The sequence below is a fragment of the Mercenaria mercenaria genome, chromosome 14, assembly GCF_021730395.1.
Source record: "Mercenaria mercenaria strain notata chromosome 14, MADL_Memer_1, whole genome shotgun sequence".
Lineage (NCBI taxonomy): Eukaryota > Metazoa > Mollusca > Bivalvia > Venerida > Veneridae > Mercenaria > Mercenaria mercenaria.
The window spans coordinates 53882967-53908566 of record NC_069374.1 but is presented as its reverse complement, the minus strand read 5'-3'; the positions used below and the strand labels follow the sequence as shown (position 1 = coordinate 53908566).

At 35.4% G+C, this 25600-nt stretch overlaps 1 protein-coding gene across 4 annotated transcripts in view; it reads left to right on the top strand.

Annotated features, from left to right (window-relative positions):
* LOC123527568 (synaptobrevin-like) overlaps nt 1-25600 on the top strand; it is a 43344-nt gene that overhangs the window by 5731 nt on the left and 12013 nt on the right. Inside the window, exons 2-6 of one of the 4 annotated variants that reach the window (XM_045307126.2) lie at nt 8457-8532; nt 11805-11883; nt 12391-12470; nt 13063-13114; nt 21247-21287. In XM_045307126.2, coding sequence (XP_045163061.1) covers nt 8457-8532; nt 11805-11883; nt 12391-12470; nt 13063-13114; nt 21247-21272 — 313 coding nt within the window. In that variant the 3' untranslated portion in view covers nt 21273-21287. Of the gene's footprint in view, nt 1-4207; nt 4709-8456; nt 8533-11804; nt 11884-12390; nt 12471-13062; nt 13115-14070; nt 14123-21246; nt 21288-25600 lie in introns of those variants that run through there. The other 3 variants (XM_045307124.2, XM_045307125.2, XM_045307123.2) reach the window with 3 other exon arrangements.

The window sequence follows — 25600 nt, the reverse complement described above, 5'->3', positions numbered from 1 at the left end:
CCATCATGAGACGGAGTGTATTGCGCAAATACCAGGTCTAAGGTCAAGGTCACACTTAGAGGTCAAAGGTCAAATTCAAGAATGACTTTGTCCGGAGCATATCTTCTTCATGCATGGAGGGATTTTGATGAAAGTTGGCACAATTGTTCATCACCATGAGACGGAGTGTCATGTGCAAAAACCAGGTCCCTAGGTCTAAGGTCAAGGTCACACTTAGAGGCAAAAGGCTACAAGAATGAAAAATTCAAGAATGACTTTGTCCGGAGCATATCTTCTTCATGCATGGAAGGATTTTGATGTAGCTTGGCACTGTTGTTCACCATAATGAGAAGGAGTGTCATGCGCAAGAACCAGGTCCCTAGGTCTAAGGTCAAGGTCACACTTAGAGGTCAAAGGATACAAGACTGAAAACTTTGTCCGGAGCATATCTTCTTTATGCATGAAAGGACTTTGATGTAGCTTGGCACAATTGTTTACCATCATGAGATGGAGTGTCATGCGCAAGAACCAGGTCCCTAGGGGTAAGGTCAAGGTCACACTTAGAGGTCAAGGATACAAGAATGAAAACTTTGTCCAGAGCATTTCTTCTTCATGCATTGAGGGATTTTGATACAACTTGGCACAAATGTTCACAAGCATGAGACGGAGTGTCTTGCGCAAGAACCAGGTCCCTGGGTCTAAGGTCAAGGTCACACTTAGAGGCCAAAGGTCAGATACAAGAATGACTTTGTCCAGAGTCTTCTTCATGCATGGAGGGATTTTGATGTAACTTGGCACAATTGTACACTATCATGCTATCATGAGACGGAGTGTCATGCACTGGTCCCTTCTTTTGAATTACTTCCCTTTGCTGTTACTGTAAATAGCTTATATTGTAACTTTTTCATTACAAGTCGTAGGGAAAAATCGAGACCACTTTTCTGTAGTACAACATGCATGTTACATCCAATTCTGAGGTGTATTTTGAGCTATCTCTTCCTGGTAAGGATTTTTGTATGGACTTGTAATTTTTTTTTTTTTGGATTTTTTTTTTTTTTTTTCTCTTTAAAGATTTACTTCCCTTAGTTATTACTATAAATAACTTACATTGTAACTTTTTTATAATTGACCGTAGGGAAAAACCAAGACCACTTTTCTGTGGTACAACATTGATGTTACTTTCAAATTTTGGGTGTATTTTAAGGTATCTCTACCTGGTAAGGATTTTTTTTGTGGACTTAAAAAAATAAAAGAATTACAGTAATTTCTAAAAAAAAAAAAACAAACATCGTAAACAACTAGAAAGTTAAAATTCCATTTGCAAATACAGGTGCTAGTGTAAAGAAATTTGCTGTGACGGGCGTATATTGTGACATTCTGGCACTCTTGTTACCCTTTAATTATGCCCCTCAAAGAAACGACATATTGTTTATTGCCCTGTCCGTCCGTACGTCACCCTTCATTTCCGATCAATGACTTGTGAACCATTTGACCTAGAACTATCAAATTTCATAGTGTGGCAAGTCTTATGGGGTAGAAAACCCTATTGTTTTTTGGTCCACTCCATCAAAGGTCAAGGTCACAGGGGCCTGATCATGGAAAACCATTTCAAATCAAGAACTTAAGAACCACCTGACCCAGAATGTAGAAACTTCATCAGATGATTGGTCATGCAGCATAGATGACCTTTATTGATTTTGGGGTCATTCTGTTAAAGGTCAAAGTCACAGGCGCCTGAACATGAAAAACTATTTCCAATCAATAACTTGAGTACTACTTGACCCACAATGTTGAAACTTCATAGGATGATTGGACATGCACAGTAGATGACCTCTATCTATTTTGGGGTCACTTGGTGGAAGGTCAAGGTCACAGGGGCCCAAACATGGAAAACCATTTCCAGAACCCATCTGACCCAGAATGTTGAAACTTCGTATGATGATTGGCCATGCAGAGTAGATGACCCCTATGATTTTAGGATAGCTCTGTTAAAGGTCAAGGTCACAGGGGCCTGATCATGGAAAATCATTTCTGATCAATAACTTGATAACCACTTGGCCCATAATGTTGAAACTTGATAGTTTGATTGTACATGCATAGCAGATCTATGACCCCTATTGATTTTGGGGTCACTCTATTAAAGGTCAAGGTCACAGGGGCACAAACATGGAAAACCACTTGCGGTCAGTAACTTGAGAACAACCTGACCCAGGATGTTGATTCAGTTGAAACTTCATAGGATGATTGGACATGCAGAGTAGATGACCCCTATTGATTTTGAGATCACATTATTGAAGGTCAAGGTCGCAGCAGACAGAAGTTCAAGGTCGCAGCAGACAGAACGTGGAAATCCATTTCCGGTCAATGACTTGAGAACCATTTGACCTAGAAGCGTAAAACTTCATAGGATGATAGGACATACAGAGTAGATGACCCCAATTATTTTTTGGGTCACTCCATGAAAGGTCAAGGTCAAATGGGGCTGACAGTCGAAAACACTTTCCAATCAGTAACTTGAGAACCACTTGACCCAGAAGGTTGAAACTTAATAGGATGACTGGACATGCAGAGCAGATGACCCCTACTCATTTTGGGGTCACTCAATCAAAGGTCAAGATCACAGGGGCTGAACATAGAAAACAGTTTCCAGTGAATTGGACATGCCAAGTAGATGATCCTTATTGTAGCCAACCATCAGTGTCTCTTTGACTTCGGTTCCTGTCCCCTGTTGACTTCTTGCTTATGCGACTATGCATTGGGGGAGACATGCACTTCTCTACAAAAGCATCTTCTATTTACTGTGAAATCATTGATATTCGTGGGGGACTAATTTTCATGGATTTCGTGGTTGAGACAATCCACAAAATTTAATCCCAAGTTGAACAAGTAAAAATCCCATTCATTGTACATTTAAAAGTTGAAATCCATGAATTTATATCCCCACGAAATTGCCATTTGGAACAAAACCATGAAATTAAATGATTTTACAGTAATTTATATTACTCAGTAATTCCCACATTCTGTAGTAATCTATTGATGGATCTTCATGAAATTTAATATAAATACACAGCAAAGATTTTCCACTTGATTTGTAAAAACTAGGCAACCAGCAAACCATTGCATGGTTCTTTAGTACATAACTTGTGTATTCCTGGAAATGAAATATCTTTCAAAATAAAAACCAGCATCAAAATAGTCAAGTAGGCTGTCCCCTATGACAGGTTTTTTTGGTCAGGTTTTCCACCTGTCTGTCAGCTCTTCCAAATTCCCATAAGGATTTTCAGAGAAATTGCTGCATATTTTAACTGAGTTGACAGTGTCATGCAGTATGTAGCTTTCAGTCATATCAGTTCAAGGTCAAGGTTACTCAGTGAAATAATAGATTGGATAGTAAATCGTCAGGAAGCATTTTGTCACAAATGTTGCCATAAGGAGACAACATGCAAAGTTCAAGTTTTGGTTATACTGGTTTAAGGTCAAGTCACATTTTATGTCACCTCAGTGTCTGTATACCTTCTTGGAAGGATTTTCTGACACATTGCTGCAGCTGGTGATATTGAGAGGACATGTATGCAAAATGTACCTTTGGTCATGCCGGGGTTGCATGATAAGATCAAAAGTCAGAAAATGACCATTTCAGTTTTGCTAGGATTTTCAGACTACTTGCCAGAAACTTAGAATAGGTTCCATGACAAGGTGACATGCAGAAAGATGTGACTTTCAGTCATGTTGGTACAAGGTCAAGGTTGCATGTTCAGATTAAAGGTCAAGTAGGGATTGTTTGATCTCAGGTCAGTCTCTTCACCCAGTAAAATTTTAATGGTCCACATTTCAGCACTTCTCTTTGGACAGAGAATAATTTCTCCACTGCTCCTTAGTGTCAGTGTAACTTCTCTTCTTACTTATCGAAAGTTTTGAACAGTACAAGCCTGGCCCATTGCTCATTTAGACAATAGCAGTGATATCATTAGGTAGCTGCAATCTCCTTTAATAAATGGATAAAGATTTGTGCTATGTAAGGAAAATATAGGAAATCTGTTAAGTGGTGGTATTGGTTTATTGATCCCTCGCTAGGCTGAATGCAGTACAGTATTGGTAAGCTTGCCATTCCTGATCAATAGACCCAGTCTTTTCTCAGCTATGTAGGACATTGAATGTCTATTTTTAGCCACGTTGCTATAGCAACAAGATCTTAGCCGTTGTCTGTGCGTTGGTGGAGATATTAATGTGAATATGATAATGAGGCTGTGATAATCCAAGTGACAAAATTGGCTGTCTCGGGGAGACCTCCCACGCTAGCGGTGACACACATTTCATGCTTGCACGTCTGCTGGTGCCAGTGTGGCGATTTTAACAATTCATTTTATGGATCTTGGAGGATACTGGATGGTTCCTGAAACAGTTTGCACCACTTAGGACAAACAGGGGTTAAATATGCCTCAGAAACTGTTCATTTCAATATTTGATTTATTTATGTATAAATATGGTGTAACATTATCCTGAGAAAAAATTAAGCTGAAAATTATATTTTGTGCAAGGCTGTTAGATATTTGTATACATCTTTCAATGGATTGATTTTCAGTGTATAACTGTGATATAGCATGATTCATTTTACCTTGGCTATTAGTCACAAAGCTGTCATTGACGAGTAGTGTTAAAAAATAGCTGTGATAGCAGTATTAGTTTATAAGATTCTGTGATAGTTTGAAGGAATAAATAAAAGAAAGATGTAAGTATTTCATAGTTATCACAATGTTTGAATAATGCTGCCTTTTAATATCTGGTGTATCCATAATGCAACCCTCCCCTCAACAGATAAGAAAGATTTGTAACAGAAAAAATTGAAATAAATATTAAATTTCTTCTGAACTAGAACAGTTTAATGTAGGCCTCATCAGTTAATTTCAGCTACTTGCATTTTTCTTCTCTGTGTGTGGCTCCGTCAGTTTCATGAAGTCATTATCTAGGATCCATGCTGTTTGCTTTTAAAGCCTATTGCAATTAAAGAAACCTTTAGTGAACAGCATGGATTCTGACCAGACTGCGCAGATACGCAGGCTAGTTTGGATCTATGCTGGTCGCAAAGCCACTATGTTGGTTTTCTCATGGCGTGGCTCATTTGTGCATTATGCATGTTAGAACAGCATACATTTTATGCTACATTACTTTCAAAATGCACCAATCTGCTATATACTTGGAAGAGCTATGATCTATTGGTGAAATACCGGACTGCAAGACCAGAGGCTGTGAGTGCAAGTCTCAGCTTTTCAGATAAAGTCCAGTGTTTGTTTGCATTTCACCTTGCGGGCAGATTTGATACTGGAGTGACCTCTTTATCTTGCTCTGTTTCCGAAACATTGAATAACAAAATTCTTTCTGAAGGAGTGCGCCATTGATTGAGAAACCAACTCGTATAAAAATAAATGCATTTTTACAAGGACCTGCAGCATCAAGCACAGTTAAAGACCTGTAATTGAAATTGTGAAATTATTACCTTGCTCTAGTAAAACTTCTTGATGTTTTATACATTAATGCATCTGTTAGGGCACAAAATGGGGACAATGCAGCTGGTATGGAGTAAGTAACATTTTGCATGTATATAGATGTTGGTTGAAAATTTTATTATCACACAATTGTATGTTTATTTTCATAAATTTTTATACATTGAATTTATACGCAGCTTCCTGTTCATTAATTAATCAAGGCTTTGTAGTTGGGCCTTTGTAGTCAAGTGGTTAAGGCCTTTGACTTGAAATCACTTGTCTGTCACTTTTATGGGTTCAAGTCCTGCTTTTGTCATTGTGAGGATGCCATAAAATACTTGCAGAAAGTTGGATGGTTCTACCAGGTACAAGCCAAGGCTTAAAAATAATGCCTAGAGTGACTTCTTAGGGTTTTGCCCACCATTTAAAGCTGGCAATTCACCAGGTAGCTGAGGTTGTGTCAGTTAAGTTTATAAAATTTAAAGGGCTTATTACCTCCCTTTAATTGAGTTTATTGAGTGGAAGTGGTAACAACACACATAGACCTTAACACACATATACTTATAATGCAAAGGATTTGTACATGAATTGTTATCACTGTAGCACATACTCACTTTATATATATTTATGCCCCCCTTCAAAGAAGGAGGGGTGTATTGTTTTGCAGCTGTCGGTCGGTATGTAGACCAATTCGTTTCCGGATAATAACTCAATAATGCTTGGGCCTAGGATCATGAAAGATGATAGGGAGGTTGGTCATGAACAGCAGATGACCACTATTGAATTTGAGATCAGTATGTCAAAGGTCAAGGTCACAGTGACCCGGAACAGTTAAACAGTTTCTGGATAATAACTCAATAATGCTTGGGCCTAGGATCATGAAAGATGATAGGAGGTTGGTCATGATCAGCAGATGACCCCTATTGATTTTGAGGTCAGTAGGTCAAGGATCAAGGTCACAGTGACCCGAAACAGTAAAATGGTTTCCGGATGATAAATCTAGAATACTTGGGCATAGGATCGTAAAAGTTGATAAGGAGGTTGTTCATCACCAGTAGATGACCCTTGTTGATTTTGAGATCAGTAGGTCGAAAGTCAAGGTCACAGTGACAAGGAACTGTAAAAAGTTTCCTGATGATATTTCAAAAACACTTGGGCCTAGGATCAGGAAAATTGATAGGGAGGTTGGTCATGACGAGCAGATGACCCATATTGATTTTGAGGTCATTAGGTCAAAGTTCCGGTTCACTTTGGCCAGGAACAGTTGAACAGTTTCCAGACAATAACTCAAGAACGCTTGGGTCAAGGATCATGAAAGTTGATAGAGAGATTAATCATGACCAGCAGATGACCTCTATGGATTTTGTGGTCTGCAGGTCAAAGGTCAAGGGTACAGTGACCCAGAACAGTTAAATTGTTCCCAGACGATAATAACACTTGAGCGATCATGAAACTTGATAGGGAGATTGGTTCATGGCCCAGGACGAATAATCCATTTAATAGTTTAAGTTGAGGCATAGGCCAAAACTGGTAAATAATCCATTGACACAATACTTGAGAACGCTTGGGCCTAGGATCACAAAGTAATGGTTGCCAGCAATGACCCTGTTGATTAGCAGTAGGGCAAATGTCAAGGTCACAATTGAACCAGAACAGTAGAACTTCTGTTTACAGTGAGCAAATAATCGTTGTTTCTTGTGCAAATACTGAATGCATCTAGAGGGGCGGGGGGCATTTCATGTTCTACGAGTTTTTGTTTTAATTACATTTTAAAAGAAAGCAAGTTAAAGATTAAATTACAGAAATGCTTTCAGAAATGAACTTTTATAGTCTTGCAATTTCATGCACCTTTATATTGAAGTTTTTTCATGATACTGCAACTTTACACTATTTTACTTCATTATATATATATATTTCTTTTTTTTCTACACTTATTACCTTGACAGTGAATTATGTTCATTGTTTGCAAATTGCAATTGAGTGAGATGAATTAGTTTAAAATACTTTTGTTACATTTAAGTTGATCAAGTACTTTTTGAAACAATTTACTTTTCGTGTGCATTTTAAGGACAGTGTAGTTTCTTGTATCATAGGCCAAGGAAAAAATCCTTCTGGTTTACAGATATGATACTTATTTTCAATTCTTTTTATTAGTCATAGCATAAGGCACTGTTAACATATGATCAGATGATCTTTTGTTTTAAAGGGGTGTATTTCCAGATTTTTTCCCCAAAATTTTAGAGATATTTTTGTGAGTAACTGAAGTAAAAGAAGGAATGAAGATCTTGTGCATTTTTGATATTTTCATCATTAAAACAACAAGGAAGAAAGTATAATATCTAGAAATGTTTCAAAATGTTGTGTCTGATATAAAATGGACTTTATCACTTGAATACTGGTGTATTATTTTCAATTTGTTTAGAGTCAGTTGCTATTTATTTCAAAGTATTTGAAACTTTGATGTTTGTTTGAGGGCATGTCCTATTAGGATTTCTTTGACTGGCAGTGCCATTGTATGAAATGCAAGAATCTAAACAACTTCCATTGATTGATTTATATTGATGTTGATACTGATGTTACCCCCAAAGTGTATTTTATGCTTAACAAAGTCAATTGACTGCCAGCATCCATCATTTTATAGTTTCGAATTGATATGATAATACCATTTGTTTGGTTAAAAACAAAGAACAACTATATACCTTTTTTTCCATTGATTTATGTATTAATTGTGTATTGTTATACTTTGTATATATGTCTAATGTCTGCATCTCAATGCTAATATTTAAAGCGTCTTAGATTTACAGTGCCTGGCTAATTTTGAATTTTTATAACCCCTTTAATTTTGCAGGTTTAGGGTCAGGTGATCTTATTGATGTAGTACTGATATCCATCAGTAGATTTGATATATTATCAATTATAAGTTTCCGTTTAATTGACAGTGCTGATAACATGTTACTGTTAATAAGTATAATAAGAATTTTTTGAATATTTCAGGTCGGAGGGTGGTCCCGGTGCACAGCGTGATGTTGGCAGCAAGCGCTTGCAGCAGACGCAGGCACAAGTTGATGAGGTAAATATATAAAAAAAGTTTGGAACCAGTCAGAATTTCAGAAATGAAGCGTCACTACCATAATAGCCCTACCATTCATGAATTAATCATAAATGATAAAAATATACCACTTGCAAACTTGGTTCAAACATGGTGAAATTGTACATGTGTTTGAACAGTTTGGTTTGTGTCTCACTTTGCCAAGGAAATTGTATAAGTAAATATTAAGTCAGTTCATGAAATATAAAATGACTAGTGGTTCAGCTATTTTCACTGATCTGAATCAAACTTTAATAGTCCAACCGTTCTGCAAGTAGTTTTGGCACAGACTGATGTCAAAGAAAAGAGCAGATATTGAATATTACATGAAAATAATCACATTGAAAGAAAAAGTAGAGCTACTGCACTCACCATGGCGTAGGTATCACCATTGGTTAAAGTTTTAGATAGTCAGATAACTGTTACCATCAAATCTATTGTGTTGAAACTTAATCTTAGTCTGCACTGGTCGCAAGGGCAGAATCACTTGCCACCAGCAGGTTTAAGGTTAAATATTTAAAATTTATAAAGATCAGTTATAATTATTACGTTTTCTGAAGAGAGATATTTTGTCAGGCTTGGGTAGTTCTGAAATCAGGCTTTTGACTGCCAGAATATTGCTGTATAAATCTATTAAAAAGAACATTTCAGGCTTAAGAATGTAGATTTTCAGGTTTTTAGTTCATCTGTCACATAGTGACAGGATGAGCTTTTGTGATTGCATTTTGTCCTTCATCCATGTGTCTTCGGTTCACAATTTCTTGTGAACACGATAGAGGCCACATTTGCAATCAACTTGCACACAACTTGTATTGGCATACTATCTCAGTTCCTTTCGAAAACTGACCAGACCTCATCATGGGTTCCAGAGTTATGGACCCTAAAAAGGCCAAAATTTGCTATTTTTGGCTTGTGGGCACGAAAGAGACCACATTTTGCAATCAACTTTAATCCAACTTGCACACTACTTGTAGTGGCATAAAATCACAGTTCTTTTCAAAAACTAGCCAGATCCCATCATGGGTTCAAGAGTTATGGCCCTTTAAGGGCCAAAATTTGCTATTTTGGCTTTTGCAGCCATATAGAGACTTCATATATGGTTTGATTTGATACAAACTTGCAAAATGTCTTCAACAACAATGAATCTTGGATTCCATGATAAATCTGTCAGATCAAGTCATATGTTCCGAAGTTACAGCCCCTGATTGACCCATGAAAGAGTCAAAATTTGTTAATTTGTACCTTGTGAACATGATAGAAGTGACATTTTGTATTTGATTTTAACTATACTTAAACAGAACTTAAGTCACAGTAAGATCTCAGTTCCTTTCGAAAACCGGCCATATTCGATCATGGGTTCTGGAGTTCAGGGGCAAAATTTTCTAGTTTGGCCCTTTCAGCCATATAGAGGTTTCATTTATGCTTTGATTTTGCACAGACTGATTATCTTGATGATTTCTAGGCCTGGATCGAAACTGGGTCATTTCGAGTCAAAAACTAGGTCATCAGGTCAAATCAAAGGAAAAGCTTGTTAACAACCCAGAGGCCACAAACTGGGTCATTTCGAGTCAAAAACTAGGTCACCCTGTCAAATCAAAGGAAAAGCTTGTTAACATTCTTGTTCATTTGGTGTGCATGAAGCTTGGTCAGAAAGTTTGAGTGCATGAAATGTTAGATGAATTTTTATCTGGGTCACCAGGTCGAATCAAAGAATTAGCTTGTTTACACTCAAGAGGCCACGTTTTTTGGTCCAGTCTTAATGAAAATTGGTCAGAATATTTGTCTCCATGAAATCACTATGTAAAACATGTTTACACTGTTATTGCCTGTTACCCAGTTTTTGAATGAATTTAAGGCCTGTTTTTGCAGAAGGAGGCACAGAGACAGTAGACAAACTGGTTCATACTAAATACAAAATTTTGACAGATTGGTTTATATATTTTGGTGAAAAGTGTGTGAGAGTCATTAAATGACTGGAACAAATTTGCATTACAATTTTACATGATAAATTAGAGATTAAGCTGTGCCAGTTTGTGTGAAATACCGTACCACTGTTTCTCATAGGTCTTGTAGGTTAACAATTAGTTGAGTAACAGATGTTTTCATGCATAATAAATGTCTCAAATTAATAACTAATTAATGTGCACTAACTTTCTCATTATAAGTTTACCCAAGGGCAAAATACTAAAGACCATTTTTAATCTGTCAGCAGTTTCTGTACTAAACTCTTACCCTGTTAAATTTCTGTAATGAACTTGTCCATCTCTCAATTTGGACAGTACCATTAACTGTTAAAAGGAGTGCATACAAAAATGATACTGACTGAATGGCGAACAGTGCAGATCATGATCGGACTGCATGGATGTGTAGGCTGATCAAGATCTGCACTTGTCGCATAGACAGAAACAGTTGTGTCCAGCATGATAAGGGTTAACAGCAAGGAAGATTTTTGCGTAACTCTTGTAACAACATAATGTTCTTACGTTCTTTTACCTCCTACAAGATTCTAGAATTTTCATTGGTAAAAAAAAAGGCGGTCATTTCAGGAACCCGTGTTTAATTGTGGAGAGTCAGTAGATAGGCTATAAATAAGTGGTTGATAAAACCGTCGGTCAGTTACAAGGTTTGTTAGTGACCATCCACGGAAATATATTGGGTCAGTATTATAAAAACGGAGACTCGGCTAATGCCTTCCAATTATCATACTCACCCCACGTGTTTCCTTGGAGAGTTACAAACAAACCCAATAATTAACATTGTCAGCATGAGAAAACAGCTGTTATGAAGTTATTACCATGTGACCTGAAAGCAAACCTGCCTAATGCCTTTTAAAATTCATCCTCTCCGAAATTAGGTTTGACTAACAAATAAATTAAAATTGGTCTGTAGGTGGCTAATTTGAGATATTAAGAAAATTTTGTTATTGTGTCAGGACCATCAACAAATTTCATGAGAAAAGAGAGAAAATTTCTCATCTGACTTCCCTAAAACAGTCAAATATTAATTAATTAAGTGATGCTGGATTCTTGTCACTGAAACAAGTGACAAGTTTCAGGTTTGTCAAATTTGTATGGTCCTTGTTTCATTATCTGATGCTGGAAGCAAAGGGATATAGTTTTGTGGTGTCTGTCTGTCCAGCCACAGCTTTAACTTGTGATGACAAGTCAAACAGTTGATATTTGCTCTAATAAAAATTACACTCAAAACTTCTACCTTGCAATCGCAGGATAAATTTCTTATTTCTATATTTGTAGGTTGTGGATATCATGCGGGTAAATGTTGACAAAGTTCTAGAAAGAGATCAGAAAATATCAGAACTCGATGACAGAGCAGGTGAGATTAAAGAATCTGTTTAATTAATGACAGTGGTGCTTAAGGGAATTTTTGAGGGTCATTGTTACGCTGAAAGTATATCGCTTACAGTTCGGAGTAAAAGTGAAGTCAGTTTAAAAATGGTTTGTGTAGGCCCCGCTGGGGCTGCTTGAGAGGTGAGAAATGCTATTGGCATTAAGAAGACTTTAAAAATAATGGGTTAAAATGTTAGATCCTGGTTAGGTATAATGTTGTTTATAGATAGAAAAGGTCTAAATGTAGTTGAAACTTAACATATGAGCCGTGCCATGAGAAAATCAACATAGTGGGTATGCGACCAGCATGGATCCAGACCAGCCTGCGCGTACATGCTGTTCGCTAACAGTTTCTTTAATTGCAATAGGCTTTGAAAGCGAACAGCATGGATCCTGACCAGACTGCGCAAAGCCACTATGTTGGTTTTCTCATGGCGCAGCTCAATTATATTTGACTGATAAATTTATTGGCGATATTTGTTTGTTTTTTCAGATGCATTACAAGCCGGTGCTTCACAGTTTGAGGCCAGTGCTGGAAAACTGAAACGAAAATTTTGGTGGAAAAATTGCAAGGTATGTTCCTTCTTGCAACCAGTATCATCTACTTTTGCTCAAAGGGATGTAACACTAGGACTGTTCTTTTAGTATATTGGTGATAGGTTTTGCCCATAGTCTCTGAACTTACGTTTGTTTTCATGATCAAACTCCTGATGCCAGAGAAGGCATCATATTGAAAGCAAAGTTTAAAACATTGCTATTTAAGTAATTAAACTGCTAAAACTTAGACTTAAATGGCTCATCATTATTGAATTCGTACTGTTAAATTATGGGGGATTAAATTTTCTGGATTTTGTGTTGAATTGTAACAAAAAAGTAAATTTACTGTTTATATCTTGTTAAAAATTTGAAATCAATGGATTTGTATGCCTGCAGAATTTTTGCAGATATAAATTCATGGATTTCAACTTTTGAAGATTAAATGATTAATGAAAAGGAATTTTATTTTTTGTTGGGATTTTATTTGTTGGATTGTTAAAACAACAAAAAATCCACGAAAGTTTGTCCCCCACGAAAATGAATAAATCACAGTAAATACTAGTTAAAATAACAATCATAATAAATTATTCTTATTGATGTGATAACATTTTGGAATTGTAAATTTTAGATGATGTTAATAATGGGAGGTATTGTTGGAGTTATAGTAGTGATTATCATAGGTAAGGTGGCATAGTCCGTATCGTGAACTACAATATTTCAGTTGTTGATGATTCGTTATTTAGACATGCACAGTTTATTTTAATACTGTATTGTGTTGTAGCTGTTATACATTATATTATAACGTTAATTCATTGGTTTTAAGATGATTAGTGAGTAATGTTGTGTAAGGAGGAATGTCGTACATAGAAATCCTGTCTGTCCATCTGTTTGTCTGTCAAGAGTAAAGTCATTGCGAAATCAGTTATTTAGTTGCAGTTTTGTATTACACATATTCTTTTAGATAAAAAAGATCATTTATACTATTATGACAACTTTAGTCTAACTTCCTTTCATATAACTGGTTTTGAATTTCTGTATTTCTGTATGGTAGATGGCATTTTATAACACACTGTAGAAATTACATGCCACAGTTATCATTAAACTATTGGCTGGAGTAATACTGGAAGAAAAAAGATACCAGGGCGGATTTACCATAATCATAAAATGACATAAGATTTCTTTTCACATTGATGCCATACAGGGCTTTAATAAGTAAATAAACCATCTTAAAACCAATGAATTCTTTTGAGGCAGGTAAGTATAGTTTGTGTAAACTGACTTGGCCATTATGTTTTGTTCTCATTGGTGAGACTTGCCTTATGAGCTGAATTTTTCTGCAGCTTGAGCAACCATACTTGCTCAAGCATATCATATGGTCCTCGTCTGATTTTCTAATATTGTCTCTGTTTGAATCGCTGGAAACCCAGGATAAATCAAGAATTTTGCACATCACCCTTCGACCTTGAGCGATCATAGTTTTGCTGTATGTTTTTACTAGAATCAGAAACTGTGCCATATCAGTTTACTCTGTTGTTGTAACACAACACTTCAGTTTTTAGTTTATTTCTGTTGTTGTTGTTGTTTTCACGTCACATCTTTGATTATGTTATATTGTGCACCATATTATGTTTTTCAGATGTGGTTAATCCTTATAGGAATTGTTGTTGTAATCATTGTGATAATCATTGGTAAGTTAAACAGGCAGGGGCAGTAACTCTTGTTTCCAATATTTAAACTGATTGCATACAGGGGATTTAATTTATTTCCTTAATTAACTGTATAGTATACAGGGGCAGTAACTCTTTTCCCGTAGAATAGTATACATGGGCATTAACTTTTGATTCCTGTTTTTAACCTCATTGTATAAAGGGGCAGTAACTCTTGTGTTCCCATATTAAACCTTATTGTATATAGTAGTAGAAAAATGCTTGCTAGTACCTTGTAAAAATACATTGCTTTTGTTAGAACTAACAAATTTTGCTGTGGTATAAGGACAGTTACTAACCATATTTTGTAGACTGCTTATAAAGTATTAATATAGCTGCTGAAATTAATTTAATTTGTATCTTTGATTAACTAAAAAGTGATTTGATTAATTCAACAGTGATAGGCATAGTTAAAACAGGGGTACTAAAATTGCCTAACAAGGGATTGAGTGATCCTGTGTATAACTTCTGGTTTAATAATTGTTGTCTTATCTCCCGCAAAATTAAAGCAATTTTATTGGTTAAAAGTAGGTCACATTGTGGCTCGCTCTATTTCTGTGAAAGGTCAGTGGATTTTCATGTCTGTGTTGGGTAAAAAAATATGTGGTGTTGATAAAAAAATCAATAACTGGGTTTGTTAGTGACCCTAACAGTAAACATATGGGGTCAGTATGATAAATGTGGGCACTCACATAATGCCTTGACCCCTATTTATTGCTAAGGCCTCGTATATTTTCGTGGAATGTCACTAACAGACGTAATAATAGAAAATGTCTTCTTGGTTCCTGTATTTTACCTTGGGAGTTGTTTTGTCCTCCATCGCTGCCTTCAAACCACATACTGTCAAAACATTTCAAAGGGACTTCTGTGGCCAATTGTTTATGTCACCAACATCTAATCAGTTGCCTTTCGCCCATGTTGCTTTGGAAATTAACTTCGGGTTTAGAATTATTTCATGTGAGGATGCCGTTCAACCGTCTTACTGATGGTTGATGGTTCGACCAAGGTGCACTCCATGCCTGAATTTTATTTCATGGGGCACCTGGGGTTTTCCTTCATAATCAAAACTAGAAAATCACCATGGGACCTAAAACTGTGGATGTGAGTCAAAGCCTATCAAAAACAAAATTCTGATACCAAATGAATACTGAAATTGAATAAATGGGGACAAATGCTTTCATATGTCCACCATTCATAGTTACATTTAGACTGATTTCATAGACATGAAAGAAGTGTAATGTTAAGATCTGCCTTCTTTTATTAGAAAGGTATTGCCTACCGGTAGATAGATCCTAGACCTTCATTTGGTCTTCTCCTTTAAACTGAAAACCTCAGAAAACAACATCTTTGATCTTAAAATGGAGGGCATGATTTTGTGTTTGAAAACCTAGCTCCATGTTGGCTCTGTCATTGTTCAGTTAGCTCAAATAAATAGCAAAAGAAAATAAACACCTTGCTGAGCTCCAGATATATGAGCCGCGCCATGAGAAAACCAACATAGTGGCTTTGCGACCAGCATGGATCCAGACGCTAACAGTTTCTATAATTGCAATAGGCTTTGAAAGCGACCAGCATGGATCCCTTACCAGACTGCACGGATTCGCAGGCTGATCCATGCTGGTCGCAAACGCACTTTGTTATCCCCCGACGAAAGTCGGAGGGATATAGTTTTGGCGTTGTCCGTCCGTCCGTCCGTCCGTCCTTCCGTCTTTCCGTCCGTCCGTCCGGAACCATATCTAGGAAATGGTTGGGAATATTTATTTAAAACTTCATATACATGTTCACCACTATGAGTTCTTGCGGCCCGTCAAGTTTCAGTCAGATTGCCCAAGTAATACCAGAGTTATGGCCCTTAGAAGTTTTTAGTATTAACTATATAGGGTACTATAAATATGGCAATTTCTGCATCATAACTTTTGATATATTTGACTTAGAACTATGAAACTTAAACAGAATTTAGATCACCATAATATGGTTGTGTACACACAATTTCATTCGGATTTATTTTGTAAATTAAGAGTTATTGCCCTTTAATTGTATAAAAATCCACATATTTGTTCATAACAAACTTACCATTTGGTAGAATTTCATTAAATTTCTTTCATTCTTTTCCATGAACATTTATTGTAAACATGTGAAGTTATGTACCCACACCTGGTCACCCCCTTACCTTGATCACACACCTCCCCCCGACACCTCCCCCCCCCCCCCCCCCAAAAAAAAAAAAAAAAAAAAAAAAATCCTTATTTTAGATTTTTTTCAAACAATCTTCATATACATGTTCACCACTATGAGGTTATGGGGCCCATCAAGTTTCAGACAGATTGCCCAAGTAACACAAGAGTTATGGCCCTTTAGAAGTTTCTAGTGTTAACTATATAGGGTACTATAGATCTATAGATATGGCAATTTCTGCATCGTAACTTTTGATATATTTGACCTAGAACTATGAAACTTTAACAGAATTTAGAGCACTACAATGTGGTTGTGCACAGACAATTTTTTACGGATTTCTTTTGTAACTTCAGAGTTATTGCCCTTTAATTGTCTAAAAATCCACATATTTGTACATAACAAACTTACCATTTGGCAGAATTTCATTAAATTTCTTTCATTCTTTTATGTGAACATTTATTATAAACATGTGAAGTTGCGCACCCACACCTGTCACCCACTTGCCTTGGTCACACCCCCCCCCCCCCCCCCCCCCCACACACACACACAAAAAAAAAAAAAAAAAATTTTTGATTTCTTATTTTAGATTTTTTTCAAACCTTCCAAGTTGTACCATTCCCCCACCTCACATCCTCTGCCCCCTCCCCCCACCACCAACTTCACCCTTTTACCCTTTTTTTTTTTTTTTGATGTTTAATTTTCAATCAATATTCATAATCAGCATGTGAAATTTTGTTTCCTCTCCCATTCCCCTGCACCCCACCCCCTAAAAAAATAAATATATACATATATATATTTCCATTCCTTTTTTTTTTTTTTTTTTAAATGTTCAAACCTTCAACATGTTAAGTTGTGACTGCACAAACCTTGCCCTCAGTCATGTTCAAGATATCTTACCTGTGTTCTCTTAAGGACAACTGTCCTTTAAAGTTCAAATGTACATGTTAAACAGCAACACCTGGTGCCAAACCACTCGAAGACAATATTTCGTTCCAGTTAAACTTCAAGCTCACATTTCAATTAACTGCATTTAATTTTAAAAGCTAAGCTTATTACAGTAAGCATATCCCATTCAAAATAAATTCTTTAGTCAGGGTCAAAGTATCATACATTTATTATATACTCTTTAATTAAACATTTGTTTTCTGTTAAATTGATTTTGACTAATGAAATTATTTGCTTCTTATTAACATCCTTGCACTTTTTGCCGGATATATCTTTTTGCCATTTCTCACCACAAGCCCTTTCGGCGGGGGATACCAATTCATCGAATTTGCTTGTTAGTTTTCTCATGGTGCGGCTCATATGAAGTTCTCTTCAAAAATACTGAAGTGCAACGTTTACTAAGTAATCAGGTAAAATTGTCAGAAGATACCCAAACAAAATTCATCCACCACAAATAAATACATTTTATATTCTTTAAAAATAATGAAATGTAGGAATGTGCATTTTGCTACTCACAGAGTTGATTTTTTTTTTATAACTTTAAAAGTACTAAAAATAAAGTTATAGCAGCTTGAACATATGCCATTTAAAAGCTCTAAGTTTGAGACTATAGAATGATGTTGATGAATATAATCCCATTAATGTAACTGGCATAGACAGACCTGGGGTCAATTACTTTAAAATGTAATTAATTAAATTACAATTACATTGAGAAATGTCCAATTAAATTACAATTACCGTTATATCAAATTTAACAATGTAATTAATTAAATTACAATTACATAGCAAATTGTAATTAATTACATTAAATTACAATACCAAATGTGGTACTTCTTACATGAACACTGTAGCAAAGTTCTTTTACTTTGTACTACATATACATAATAATTCACCTGTAAACTGGTTTCAATTATTATCCCCCGCCGATGAAATCGGGAGGGGGTAATTGAAATGGCGTTGTCCGTCCGTCAGTCAGTCCGTCCGTCCGTCCGTCCGCAGCCATTTCTCAGTAACTACTTGGTAGAATTTCATGAAACTTGAAATAAACATTAACCAACATACTGCGATGATGCCCGTCAAGTTTTTTTTTTGATTGGTCAATTTCCCTCAGAGTTATTGCCCTTGATTTAATAAAAAATGTCTGTCTGCAGCCATTTCTCAGTAACTAACAGGTAGAATTTCATCAAATTTGAAATAGACATGAACCAAGATACTGCGCTGATGCCCATCAAGTTTTTTTTTTTGATAGGTCAATTTCCCTCAGAGTTATTGTCCTTGATTTAATGAAAAATGTCCGTCTGCAGCCATTTCTCAGATACTAGCAGGTAGAATTTCATCAAACTTGAAATAGACATGAACCAAGATACTGCGACAATGCCCTTCAAGTTTTTTTTCGGTTGGTCAATTTTCCATTTAGTTATTGCCCTTTAATTGTTTAAAAATCCACAGATCTGTACATAACAAACCAACCAATTGGAAGAATTTCATTAAACTTCTTCCATTCTTTTCCATGCACATTTATTATAAACATGTGATGTTGTGTACCTACACCTGGTCACCACCTTACATTGGTCACCCCCCTCCCTCTCACAGACACACACACACACACACACACACACACACACCCCCCCCCCCCCCCCCCCCCCCCCCCCCCCCCCATTTTTTTTTTTTTTTTTTTTTTTTTTCATTTTTCGTTTTCTACCAATATTTATAATCAACTTTTAATTTGATTTGAATATGACTAATGAAATTATTTGCTTCTTGGTAACATTCTTAACTTTTTGCAGGATATATTTTTTTGCCGTTCCTCAACTCTGACCATTTCGGCGGGGGATTCCAATTCATCGAATTTGCTTGTTTCAAAATTGAATTTAAGCTCAAAGTAAAATGTGTGTTTGCGGGAAATCATCACTCAGTCTTTAATATTATTGCAAAAGGAGCTAAAAGTCAGCCCAAATTAATAGTTAATACATTGTCAAGCAGAATTCGGTTAGAGAAGAATGATGCATGTAAAGTCAGGTATTTCTCTGAGGTCTGAATCTCTCTGAAGTTTATATGATATCATGGTTCTGCAATATGTTTCTAATTTAACTAGTATACTTCAGTATTTAATCATTTACATTTTAAACATATATTTAATTTTTTTATTCTTGACACTACATGTTATCCAAAGACCACATTGAAAATAAGTTGTAAAACATTCATAAGCAATCCTAGAATAACTGTGTCATTAAAACTGTAGATTACTCATAATGTCTACAATAATAATTATATTTTTTATCTTGTTAGAACTGTGATGTCAAATGCTATGTTGTTTGTATCATTTAATACAACAAATTTTATCACAGATAAAAAATGATATGCTAAGCATTTCAGTTTTTGCTCTGATAAAAATCTAAATAATAATGATGCAAATAACAATTTCAAATCATAATTTGATCATTTTCTCCAAAAACATAGTGACAAACATCATCAAAGATTACCAGTTGGTTCTGATGAGACAATTATATCAGAACAAAGGAGCTATGTCCAAGGGATTAACACCTACCATAATATTCTGTTATTATTTTTCGCAGCTATGAAATGCAAATTAGCATGTTAAAGTGGAGTGTCACTGGTAATAAACTTATATATACTATTTGCACAACAAACTGGATTAGCATGTGCCATGTAATTGGAAAGTAATTGAAATGTAATTGTCAATTACATCCCAAAACTGCTCTGTAATTAATTAAATTACAATTACATGTAATTGATAAATGACCCAATTACAAATTACACTCAATTACTTAGGAAATGTAATTTAATTGTAATTAATTACAATTACATTTTTATTTACCCCAGGTCTGGGCATAGATGAGATCAGGATAGGCACACATTCCTAAAACACTACTAAAATTAGCTGACTGCCATTAAATTACAAAGTATTGTTGAAAAGATGGGTTAAATTGATTTCATCAAAAGAAAACAGTAAGATATTACTGAAGATACTATGTCAGAACAATGTAATGGCTTTGAAAGGTGTGGCATTCATTTAGAAAAGAGGTCAGGTTAAAATACATTCCATTAATTTAAGTTTCATTGAATGTTTTAAAACTTGTCAGTCCGGCACCTGGTAGTCAATTTCCCAATAAGCATTCAAATGCAAAGAATGATAATCAAACTGTAATTCAGGGAAAAGTTAGGAAAATACAAAAATTTAAAAAATATGTATATAAATTGGGGAATTTGGAATGTCTGAAGGTATTGAAATATGGAAAATATCAGGGAATTCTATTTCATCTGGCCACCAATGATAAGTTTTCTAAAGAGCTGACTAAAGTATAGATGTAGGACCTCTGCCAAAATTTTTTGTTGAAGAATACTGACTTGGTTTACAGTCTTAAAAAAAGATTAAAGTTTCAGCATAATCAGACCACCCTCTGTTTAAGAAAATGTCTTGAAGTCATTTTCTCTGGCTTTTAATTTTGTATTATGCAAGAAAAGGGTATTAATTATTTATGTAAGACACACTAGAATTGTTGGGGAGAAACTGTTCTGTCAGGAAAAAGTCACAGACTTTGGTGTATGATAAATTGCTGGAAACCTTTTGTAGACATAATGCCTGTGCTTCTGTTGTGTTACCTAGCAACTTACATTTTACTAGATTTGGTCTTTGTTAACATGTATATCTTTGTGAAGAACTAGTTTAAATTGTTACAATATTTTTGAGGTGTTCACACAGTCAAGAATCTATGTCACACGATAAAAAAGCGGGAATTTTTTTGAATGATTAAACTGTGTTTTCGCAGTATGAAGTAATGAACTTCGTTTCCGGTATCATACCTAGGTTTGAAAGACGTACGGAAGTGAAGCAAATATTCATATAATTTATATTGTTATGAAGGCTCTGCATTATGACACTACAAATTAACGCTTCACCAACAGCTTTCACATTGCTTGTTACATAATCTGTATTTTTCTTTTCCATCTATCTCTCAATCCAGCCTGGGTTGCGTCTAAATACAGCTAGGGTAATATTTTATATTTAAAATTAGAAAGAGCACTTATGACAAAATATTCTTTGTTTTCAGTTGGTTTTTTTGTTGTGGTAGAAATTTTTTATGGTTTCAAATATTTTTTTCTGTGCAATTCAATTGTATTCTTCAGGTTAAAAACTTTATTTAGTGTCAGTCATTTAATTTATGTAATTCTTGCTCTCTGCTACATTTGTTTAAGACAGTTTGAGCACAGCTGTGTAAACAGCAATGTTTGGGCTTATAGACCAGCATCAGGGTGGCCAACCCACGTGACATTTGACCATACATGCTGAGAAAATGTCTCGATTCAGGTAACGTTTTGTCTATATTTTCATTATTATGATCCAGAAGTAATGTCACTTCGTTCATTGCACATTTATTCATCATTATATTATTACAGAAATAAAATAAAAATGTAGGCAAATTCAGTTATGATTACATGGATAAAGAGTTAGTATTCTCTAGGGTTGTTTCTCTTTGAATTTTAAAGTTCACCCCTGACAACATTTCTAGCACACAAAAATGGCATTTCTTTCTTTATTAGGAAAAAACAACCAAAGACAATCACCATTTGACATCAAAACAACACATCTATTTATATGAAATTATAAGGATGTCTAGAAACGGCTTTTAGTAGTCAGCTGTGAAAACTATAGTGGCATCCTGACAAATTAATTTTTTTTACTTACTACAAAATTTTATTATTGCTTATCGACAAACATCAATTTCTGACGTCAATAACGTCATGGACTTGCCTTCATTACCATGCTTCCTGTGCATGTCGATATCTCAATAAGTAAGCGGCAGTTTTTTATATTTAAAAAAAGGAATATTGCAAACAGATTAAGGTAGATATTGTTGTTCTTTTCTTTTCATTATACATAATTTTATGGCTCCAGTGACATTACTTGTGGATCATCTCTCGTACTTGACAAATTTCATGAAATAAAGTGGGTCAGAAATAGCTAAATGAGTGCTTTCCTTTGCACAGAGCATCTGTCATCAGTTCTCAGTACTTCTCAGCCCAACTGCTTTTCGTGCATAAACTATGTAGATACCAGGCAATTTCATTTGGGCGCAGTGTTAGAGAAAAGTACGAAGAACTGATTGTAGAAATTTTGTGTGGAGGAAAGGACTCGTTTTTCTGCTTTCAACTCTTTTATCTTATGAAAATTCAAGTAATTATGAAAATATAGACAAAATGCTACCTAAGTCGGGACGTTTTCCCATGTGTACAATACCCTAAAGTCATATAGGTTTGCCAACCTGGTATGGATCCAGATCAGCCTGCACATCTATGAAGTGTTACCAGTTGCAAACAAAGGCTTAAGTATTGATGTGGGGTTAAACAAACAGTATGAATGTGCTCTGATCTGGATCTTTGGTGGTCGCAAAGACCTAATTTTTGATTACGCATAGCTGTGCTCATTTCATCTTCTTGTCAGTGACTAGTTGGTTGTATCTACTTGTGTTATGATTGACATCGGTAAAGCATGTTTGTACATAGTTGTTTGTCTGAAATAACTTTGTTATTCTAGAAATTGATGGTAAAAATGTCAGAGTTGTCTGTCCTTACTGTACATGATAAAATTTGTTTTAGAATTTCTTTAACCTGTAAAACTTCAAGCCTACTTGGTGTATGGATTCAAATGGAACCATATTAGATTGTGCTGTATATGCACTAGGTTCTACACCTTAAGCTATGGCATATTCCATCCAGTTTGTTCATACAAACTGCCTATCACTGCTAAATCATATATTTTTGTGAAGCTATCAGTTGGCAATATAGAATATTTGCGAGTTAAGGCCATCTTGTGAAACATACGGCTCTTTATATAAATAACAGCACTTGCACAAGTATTTGTTATTGCAATGATAAAATAGGGTTAACAGTGTATTAGAGAGAAGTTTAAAAGTGTGATAGAGAGAAGGTTAATAGTGTGTTAAAGAGATTGACTGTGTGTGTTAGATGGAAGGTGTTTGTTAGATGGAAAGTTAATGGTGCATAATTATGTGTTAGAGAAGTAAACAGTGCAATAGAAAGGTTTACTGCATTAGAAAGAAGGTTAACAGTAGTTTAGAGAGAAGGTTAAAAGTGCATTAGAGAACACTAACAGTGTGTTTAAGAGGTTAACTGTGCGTTAGAAGGAAGGTTAACAGTGCATTAGAAAGGTTAACTGTACAAGTATTAGAAAGGTAAACTATGCTTTAAGAAGGTTAAGGTTAACAATGTGATATATTTTTAGACACAAGAAAATTCTTTATTTTGCACTGGCTATACATTTTGATGAAGATATCTATTAAGGAGTGCCAGCTTAAAGAGACATGTTAGAAAACATGGCATGCGCCACGAGATATGTGTACATTTAACACAACTGTCAAATATATTAGTCCAGCTTAAATTTGTTTTTCTCAAGTACTGTGAAATCAGAACTGTTTCTTGTGTATAAATTTTTGTGATTTTGCCCCAGATTGCTGTTTTATAGGGATATAAATCCTTACCGAAATAAAAGGATGGGCGCTTAGCTCGTACGTGAGAGTTTGATTTTGCAGATTGACGAAACCACGAAATCCACAAAAAATAGTCAACATGAACATTAATGAGTTCGCTGACCTCCTATGCAGTGGTATTCCCTAACAGTAAAGAGACCTCTGCCATCACTAACATACTCATCAAGATTTTGTTTTCATCTTTTAATTTTAGAATCTGATTAAATTGTTTTGATACATTTTTAAGGCTAATGTGGGTAATAAAATAAAAAAATCCCAAAATGAGATAACGATATTTGAATTTCTTTTCAATGGTCATGTGGTATTTGTGACGGGAGGGATTAATACAGTGGAAGGGGAGGTAATCACTGCTGTAAGATTACTTCCTCATATGAAACAGAGGTCAGCATTAATTCTCACACATCGAATGTACACACGCATTGAATGTACTCTATTAAACCGATTAAACCTAACACTAACCTTTAGTCAGTACATTATAGGCTCAGTATGTGGGTACATCCAATAGGTGCAAATTAATGTTTTCGTGCGATTAAACAGGTGGAAGACGATTGATAGTGATCAGAAGGTTTTTGCTTGGACAACATAGAAATATTTGCCTTGCTGGCTCAATGGCTGTTGTATTGCTAAGTTAAGCTATCAGCGAGGGGATTGATATATTATAGGTGTACCTAGATGTAGGACAACTGCCAAATAATTTGCTGAAGAATACTGACTTTGTTTCAGTCTTAAAAATAAAAGTAACAGCATAACCAGACCATCTTCAGTTTGAGAAAATGTCTTGTAGTCATTTTCTTTGGACCTTGGCAATACTGAGATGAGCTTTTGTAATGTCAGGTTGATTTTGCACTTCATAGAAGATCTATCCTTCATCAAATGCTCATGGAATTGTACCTTGGCAATACTGAGATGAGATTTTGTAATGTCGGGTTTTCTTGCATCTAATAGATCTATCCTTCATCAAATGCTCATGGTATTATACCTTGGTAGGTTTTATAATAGGTTTTCTTGCACCTAATAGATCTATCCTTCATCAAATGCTCATGGAATTATACCTTGGCAATGCTGAGATTTTATAATAGGTTTTTTTGCACCTAATAGATCTATCTTTCATCAAATGCTCATGGAATTATACCTTGGCAATACTGAGATTTTATAATAGGTTTTCTTGCCCCTAATAGATCTATCTTTCATCAAATGCTCATGGAATTATACCTTGGCAATGCTGAGATTTTATAATAGGTTTCTTGCACCTAATAGATCTATCTTTCATCAAATGCTCATGGAATTATACCTTGGCAATGCTGAGATTTTATAATAGGTTTTCTTGCACCTAATAGATCTATCCTTCATCAAAGTCTCATGGAATTATACCTTGGCAATGCTGAGATTTTACAATAGGTTTTCTTGCACCTAATAGATCTCTCCTTCATCAAATGCTCATGGTATTATAACTTGGCAATGCTAAAGATTTTATAATCGGTTTTCTTGCACCTATTAGATATATACTTTGTCAAATGCCCATGGTGTATACCTTGGCAATGCTGAGATTTTATAATGGCAGGAAGGTTGTCTTGCACCTAATAGATCTTACCTTGGCAGTACTGAGAAAAGATTTTATAACGCCAGGTTGTCTTGCACCTAATAGATCTATCCTTCATCGAATTCTGATGGTGTATACCTTGGCAATACTGAGATGAGATTTTTTAATGGCAGGAAGGTTGTCTTGCACCTATTAGATATATCCTTCCTCAAATGCCCATGGTGTATACATTGGCAATGCTAAGATTTTATAATGGCAGGAAGGTTGTCT